At 47.5% G+C, this 8,179-nt stretch overlaps 1 protein-coding gene across 1 annotated transcript in view; it reads left to right on the top strand.

Annotated features, from left to right (window-relative positions):
- Positions 1 to 8,179, top strand: part of EFCAB6 (EF-hand calcium binding domain 6) — a 249,820-nt gene that overhangs the window by 199,833 nt on the left and 41,808 nt on the right. The window contains exons 26-27 of the mRNA XM_034644165.1: positions 442 to 637; positions 3,721 to 3,912. Coding sequence (XP_034500056.1) covers positions 442 to 637; positions 3,721 to 3,912 — 388 coding nt within the window. The remainder of the gene's footprint in view (positions 1 to 441; positions 638 to 3,720; positions 3,913 to 8,179) is intronic.

The raw sequence follows: 8,179 nt of genomic DNA, 5'->3' as shown, positions 1-8,179 counted from the left end.
GGTTAGCCATTTGTATGTCTTCATTGGAAAAGTGTCTGTTCATATCTTCTGCCCGTTTTTTGATTTGTTTATGAGGCTCCTTCGTTTGCCTCAGTCAGTGGATCAGGTGACTTAGCCGGGCCTTCTCTTCCCATCTTCTGCTCCCTGAAGCCTGAGCTCTATTGTCCAGGCTTCAAGTCTCAGAGCCTCAGGGCAGGACAGTCTGCAGCCCTGGCAGCCCTCACTTTGACCTGCACCTCGATCTGTTACACGTCCATATCTGCGGGTGCCCATCTGCCGTCGTAGCTAGCTGGCGCGCGTGCACCTCCAGGCCAGAGAACAGTGTCTTCACGTTATTCACATTCCGCTCACTCTTCTGTGCTCAGCGGCTATTTGTTGAAAGAATATGTGATAGGGGTTTTTTTGGTAATTAATGTATTCTTTTCTTTCTTTCGGGACAAGTTGGGGAATCAGCTGGCATGATAACTCCTTCAATTACCTTGACTTCTTGAAAGCGGTGGAGAGCAGCAAGCCAACAAGACCTCAGCCAAAAGAAAAAGAGGAGAACGTGCCAATCAATTTCGCGACACTGGACCCAGAGGAGGTTGTCAAGAACGTCCAGGAAGTTGTCGCCGCCTCTGACGTGGCTTTGTCAATGGTATGACAGACTGAAAGTACTTTTATTCTAGAAACTGAAGTTCTGGCCCTCATGTCCATTCATGAAAAGCGGCTCTCAGCCCCCCTCTCCTCCCGGACCCCCGCGCCTCTCCTCACTCTCACGGGGCGTCAGAACTTGGATGGGTCAGTCAAGATCAGCTTGTGCATTTGAGCAAATGTGTATCCATGTTTGCTCTACAGGAAGCTGCCACGATTGCGTCCTGAGCGTGCTCTCTGACATAGAGGTGCTCAGGGTGTAGCCAGTGCTGTGTCTGGAATGAGGGCAGGGGGTTCCAGGCCAGGAGGGCAGAGGACAGAGTCCTCAGGTGAGCAGGCCCGGCACATCCTGCGAGCACTGGGCCCATCACACGAGGTGGCCTTAGAGGGTTGGCCAGTGTCCAGCTATGGCACAAAGACTGATTGCGAAGGCCACCAGGAGCCAGGGGAGGGGCAGGAAGGCAGTCCCCCAAGCACAGTGACATTTTACAGCTAACGTCTGTATGACACTGAAGAGTGTGCCAAACCCTGGCCTAGGTGGGGATGATGCTACGCTAGAGTCCTCAGAAAATAGTGCATGGGCCGTGCTCCTAGTGGGGTGGCGGTCCCCCAGACGGATCCACACCTCAGTTTCCCCTGTAGCAGTAGGAAGAAGAGAAAATGCTGTCTGCCACGGACAGGTCTTATGGTTTAATGAGACGGTGAATCCAAGGCATCCTGTGTGATTTGGGGCAGATTCGGAGCAGCTCTGTCCTTATGCTTGTGACAGGAGGACCTACAGACCCTCTCCAAAACCTACGACCATGCTCACTGATTCTCCCATGTGAATAATCCTCTCAGCATAGGGAGGCCAAGTGGGTGGTGGAGTCCAAGCATAAGGGATCAGAGAGCAGAGGAAAGGCAAGTGCTACCCAGCCGGCCTGTGAAAGTTCTAGAATGTCAGCAAACTTGATCTTCACACGGGAGAGCAGACATTTTTCACATCTAGGAGCTCTCTATGAGGACTTAAGATTTTTATGTCTTTATTTTAATGATTAAAGATAAAAATTAGTCTGAACATGCTGTGGGTCATCTAGAAACCACGCGGGTCATCTGGAAAAGCACCTATGCGCCTTTCAGACCAGAGTTTGTGCTTGAGATGGCCCTGGGCCCCGTGGTCAGCAGTGAGAACTGCAGACCCGGATGTTCACCGCGACCAGGGGCGATAGAAATGATGAAGGGGGCCAGGTGGTGGCCACAGCAGTCTAGAGCCCCAGCCACCTGTTGCGGAGCTGAACATGGGCCCCAGTTTGCTAGAGCTTGTCATTTTTCATGAGAAGCTATGAAACCTCCTGATTTCTAAATATCAGCACATACTCAGGTTTTCCAAAAGCACCTTACAGGCCAAATAAATCCATTTGCAGGATGGCTTTGCCCCCTTCTGACTTAAAGGGGCCCCACTAACATCTATCAGGATGTTTCTCAAACTGAGGTCTGTGGAACCTTTGGGGGGGAACAGCGGTTCTCACTTCCAAGAAACACTCTTTAGGCAAGAGATGTTTTAAGCCAGAGAGTGAGACTCTCTGGCCAAGAGAGTGGCGGATGGTTTGGAGGGAGAGAGGGCATTGCGGGGCAGAGCGGAAGGAATGGCGACGTCCGAGGACAGCCATCAGAGAGGACACCTGGCACATTTAGCATCTCTGCCGGTCACTAGAGACCTGTCTCAGACGCATCTTGCTTCTGAAATGGCACAATACCTTATATTTCTAGAGAGTTCATAGTTCTAAAGCCTCTTCACTTTTGACTCTTCCACCCGTCCTGTGGCTGGGTGGGCTGGAATGACAGGGAGGCCATGCAGACCCAGGGAAGCACAGGTCACACAAACGGTCCATTGACCGTGCTCATGGTCATTATCCTTTACTGTGATCCACTGTGTGCCAGGTACACGGACAGGTGTGTTTGAGAGCCATAGTGAAACAGAACGATATGCGTTACGGAGTCTCTCTTTTGTGTACCAAAGAAGCTAAGCTCAGAGAGGTTAAGGTCTTACCACAGGCAACAGAGCCTGTGTTCAAAGTTCACTCCTGAACCGGCAGTCAGAGGGTTTTCCACCCCCCACAGCTTTGTCCTAATGTTACCACAGGCTAAATAAAAATTTGAAGCTAGACAGTATTTTAAGGTTAATTTGGTTACACATATATCACCAACCCCATGGGCGGATGGGATGTGCCTAATTAGCCCTGAAAGAGAATTAACCACAAGGGAATTTGGTTTTGGGTCTGCAAGCACATTAAATTCTTACTTAAGAAGAAAAGATCTTAACCTACCACTTGATACAGATTTCCTAGTGCAATAAAAATGAATGATTTTGTTTCCACAGATGGAAAAAAATGTGCTTTCTTTTTATAGCACGTTTTTGCACTTTTTCAGTCTGACTACTGTACCGCTGGGTTGGCCCTGGCCGTCCCAGCGCCTCCAGCACCGGCACGTGACTGCGGGGGTCTTCCGGGGAGGCGAGGCCACAGGGACACTGGCCCAGGGTGGGGAAAGGGCAGCAGTCTCCCTGTGCAAGCCTCAGGGTGGGAGTGGAGGGCAGGGTGGTCCCTCGATTCCTCCTCCTCACCGCCTCCAACATCAGGCTTCACCTTGAGACCCCCTGTCCCACACCCCTACCTGGGGGGATTGCACCTGAGCCTCCCATTACAAGGGACGTACGCTCCAAGGAGCTAGGATGTCGTGATGGGGAGACTTTGGGCGCATGGTTTCACCCCAGGAGCATCTCTCCTTCACTGTCAGACAGCCCTCCTTGGAGCTCAGGTGGCTTCCCCTGCGGAAAGGGGGCCAGGGCTCCTCCTCACTCCTCTGCCTTTCTGAATCCAAACAGGAGCCAGCAAGACGACTTTTCTCTGCAGTACAGGAGTTCTCACACCAGGCCTGTGCTTTACCTGTCCCGATCTCTCAATCATGGTGCATTTTATTAGGAAGGTAGAATTTACAGGGCACTTGAATACACTTGATTTCATTTGCATTCAGAAAAGCAATACTTCAGGAAAATATTTTTGAAATAGTCACTTGACAGTAGCATCTGCCTTTTCTCTCTTTTTTTAGGCATTTTCTGCATTGGATAAAGAGGACACTGGGTTTGTAAAGGCTTCGGATCTGGGACAAGTTCTTAAGGATTTCTGTTACAAACTAACAGACAACCAGTTTCATTATTTTCTGAGAAAACTGAAAATTCATCTAACCCCCCATATAAATTGGAAATATTTTCTCCAGAACTTCAGCTCCTTCTTTGAAGAGGTAAGGATATCGGCAGCACACAAGCATCTCTCTTTGAAAATGGGCTAAAAGTAGTTTTTGCAAAATGGATAATTGATTAAAATCACAGCAGATAAATTGGCAATCACCTCATGTGACTAGCTAATTCCAAATGAAAATGCAGTATAAATTCTACATAGAGTGGTAGTAGGCAAATATGTTTATTTTACTGAAAACTCCTTTCCTTTCCTTTCCTTTCCTTTCCTTTCCTTTCCTTTCCTTTCCTTTCCTTTCCTTTCCTTTCAAGTTTGGGAGCTTGCTTTTGTCTGGTTGTTTCAGAATTCTTGAGAATCTTAGATCCCTGAAGATGATCGGTGTCCAAAGAAGTGAGGCCCACAGTATGTCAGGCCTTGAGCTGGCAATGAAGGAACTAGGACCCACTTGGGAGACATTTGTTAAGGACCCACTATGTGCTGGGCCCTGGGACATGTATCAGCCAAGTCTGGAATGGAGGTAGACATGGAGGGAATGGGCTTTAACAGAGGGATGCTCAGCGAAGGAAAGATTGCTGGGAAAGTCAGGGAGGGCTTCCTGGAAGAGGGTGTGTGACTGACTGCAGGACTCTTGCTTCTTCCCCGGACTGCATTTCTGGTTGCACAAATTGTTTATTCTGAGGCTGTTTCTTGATCTCTCAATGTAAATGGACCGACAGCATTAGCAACAATCACGATCTAGCTTTAGCCAAAACAGATTTCTCTGAACGCCATTTTGTACTGAGAGTCAACACACAAGTGCTGTGGTCCCTGTCTACACGGACAGGGGATGAAAATAAACACGGGAACAATCCAAAACTAGTGCGACAGTCAAATCACAGCAGGCCTGTCTTACAATATATTGAAGTGTCCCCTGCCGCTGGACACTTAATGTCACTTCCAATTGCACACTTTTATGTATGATTAATACTTAAGTCCATAAATCCTTGATCACTGATCTAGGACATTTTCTTGAAAACTAGACGATTAGAGCGAACAGTGTGAACATTTTTAAGGTTTGAGGTTCATTATAATACGAATAACAGCAGCAAAGGCTATATAGTGCCTTCCGAGGGCCACTCTTCTGGTCTTTACGTATATTAACCCGTTCGGTCCTTTGCTGCACTACCTGGTGTGTGCTGTTAATATCCCTTTTTATAGATGGGGACCCTGGGATTTGTGCACAGTCACCCCCATGGCCAGCGGTAGAGCTGCTCTGTGAGCAAGAAGTCCAGGTTCCTCAGTGCTGCGCCGTCTCCGGTGGGGCCTGTGACTTCTTTCATCTTTGCTATTTAGACAGACATTCCTAAACAATAGATACTGTCGCACTGCATGTTTTAACTTTTTAATATCGAGTATTGTTTTCTGCACTTATTTTTCTGTTTACTATCACGTGTTCAAGATGTATCCGTGTTATCCATTGGCTTCAGTTCATTCCCTTATTAGGCTGCTATGAAGTTAGTCCATCAGATGATTATATTCTGTTAGGTGACCACGCCGCATTCAGTTGTCACCCCCCTGCTAGTAGCCATGTAGGTTGTTTGCAGTCTTCCCATTACAAGCAAAGCACCAGACAGCCTTCTGTGTCTGTCTCCTTGTGACTCTCGGGAGTTACCCTGCGTGGGATCAGGGGGGTGGGGCAGGTGCGTGTTCAGCATCCCAGGGACCGTCGCTGCGGCTGTACGAGTCATGTACACTCCACCAGCCTCGCGTGAGAGCTCCTAACGTGCCAGGGTCCCGGTAACCTGTGGTATTGTCAGACGTTTTCATTTCTGCCCATCTGAATATTAGGAAGGCTGGACATTCTCTTGTGTTATGAGCCATTCAGGTTTCGTTGTCTGTGAAAGGGTTTCCAGTCCTTTCTTTGTATGTGAGTTGCAAATACCTCCTGCTGGCCTGTGACTCGTCTTTTCTCTCTGTTTACGGTGAACCTCACTATTTTTAATGATGATACTTTTTCTCCTGACTTTAAAAGAAATACATATTCGTTGTGGAAATTTTGGAAAATACAGGAACGTGTAAAAGAACGAACAGGGCTCTAAACCCCAAGATGATGCTTGCTAGCAAGAATAGCCCCCGCTGTGCATGCGCTGGTCCCCCTCCCCCCCCCACCCTGTCTCACCTGGTGGGAAAGGTCCCGGGGACACGGACAGGCTCTGGAAGTCAGGCTCACGCATGGCCTCCTCCCAACAGTGGACACCAGGCAGCGTCAGCTCCGGAGCTGACCTTCTTTCGATGTGCCACACTGCCTTGGACATCTTTTGTTCTCCCATTTTAATGCATTTCTCCCCAATTCTTTTATTGTGGCAAAATACTCTTCCCATAAAATTCACCATCTTAATCATGTTTAAGTGCACAGTTCAGTGCTGTTAGGATCCATTCCCACTGCTGTGCAACCACCAACACCATCCTCTTCCAGAACTCTCTTCATCTTGCCAAACGGAAACTCCCTGTAACCCCTCCGCGCCAGCCCCTGGTGACCACTGTTGTGCTTTCTGTCTCTGTGATTTGACTGCTCGTATAAGTGAAATCACACAGCGTTTATCTCTTTGTGACGGGTCTGTTTCACTCAGCCTCATGCCCTCAAGGGTCACGCATGTTGTAGCGTGTGTCCGAATTTCCTTCCTTTCTAAGTCTGAACGCTAGTCCGTGGTAGGGGCATACCACGTTTTGCTTATCCATTCATCTGTCGCCGGATGCCGGCGTGGCCTCCTCGTTCTGGCTGTTGTGCATAACGCTGCTGTGGACACGGGTGTGCAAGTAGATCGTATTCTTTTACACGGTGGGCGTAACACTGGCCACGTAACCGTGGATCTTGCTTTTTTCTCCTTCATACTAAATTGCGCCACGGCACGGGAAGGTCTTCCGAATGTGGGTTCAAAGGTCTGTATAGCGTTCCATCGACTCGCCATTGTCATTACCCTGCGGTGAACGCTCGTCGTGTGAATCTATAACTGCGTTTTAGATTCTTTCCTAAAGAAGAGAATCCAAAGAGATAAAATAGCTGAAGTCAAGAGATAGGAATAATGCTTTTATTGATCTTGAAAACAGCCCCGTATTTTTTAAAATAATTTTTCTATTGGGTTGAATCATATGAAATCACCATTTTTAGATCCGTAAATGATTGACTACTGACAATTTCATGTGGTTTAAGCTAATATTTGTAGAAGTCACTTATGTCCATTTTACATGATTTGGAATATTCCAGTAATTTTGAAGGAGAGAATAAAAGTCACCCCCGGGGACAACCACTGTTAACATTTTGGTTTATTTACTTCTGCTCCTGTTTTCTAGACACGTATCTTTTGGGGGTGGGGTCAAGGACAGAGCGTATATGCTGCTGATTTGGGGGGTTTGGGGGATTTTCTCAACTTAAAAGACTTTTTTTAACAATCATTTTGTATTTGTATCCAAGTAATATATGCCCCACAGAGAGGAAATTAAACAGTGGCGAGAGCATTAAAAGGAGAGATCACTGGATCAACTCTTTGACCCCCAGCTCTGCCCCCTGGAAAGCAGTCACTGTACCTTGTTACTGCTGCATGCCTTCTTTCTTAAAAAATTTTTATTTAAATTCAGTTCATTAACATATAACGTATTATTAGTTTCAGAGGTAGAGTTCAATGATTCATCAGTTGCATAAAACACCCAGTACTCATTACATCATATGCCCTCCTTAATGCCCACCCCCCAGTTACCACATCCCTCCACCCACTTCCCCTCCAGCAACCCTGTTTGTTTACTGTAGTTGAGTCTCTTATGGTTTGTCTCCCTCTCTGATTTTGTCTTATTTTAACTTCCCTTCCCCTATGCCCCTCTGTTTTGTTTCTTAAATTCCACAGAGGAGTGAAATCATATATTTGTCTTTCCCTGACTGGCTTATTTCACTTAGCATAATACCCTCTCGTTCTATCCAGATCATTGCAAATTGCCAAGATTTCTTCTTTTGATGGCTGAGTAGTATTCCATTGCATATATAAATACCACATCTTCTTCATCCATTCATTAAAACTTAAAATTCTGTTTTCTAGTCAAAGTGCCCAAAGACCTCAAGTGGCTAGCAGCTTCTGACTGAACATAGCAGTTCCAGGGGCACCTGAGTGGCTCAGTTGGTTAAGCGTCTACCTTCAGCTCGGGTCATGATCCCAGGGTCCTGGGATGGAGCCCCAAGTTGGGCTCCCTGCTCCGAGGGGAGCCTGCTTCTCCCTCTCCCTCTGCCTGCCTCTGCTTCTCCCTCTGCCTGCTGCTCCCCCTGCTTGTGCTCTCTCTCTCTCTCT

This window comes from Ailuropoda melanoleuca, chromosome 15 (assembly GCF_002007445.2).
Source record: "Ailuropoda melanoleuca isolate Jingjing chromosome 15, ASM200744v2, whole genome shotgun sequence".
NCBI classification, from domain to species: Eukaryota; Metazoa; Chordata; class Mammalia; order Carnivora; family Ursidae; genus Ailuropoda; species Ailuropoda melanoleuca.
Note: the sequence above shows the minus strand (reverse complement) of the source record. Positions and strands in the feature narration are given on the sequence as shown.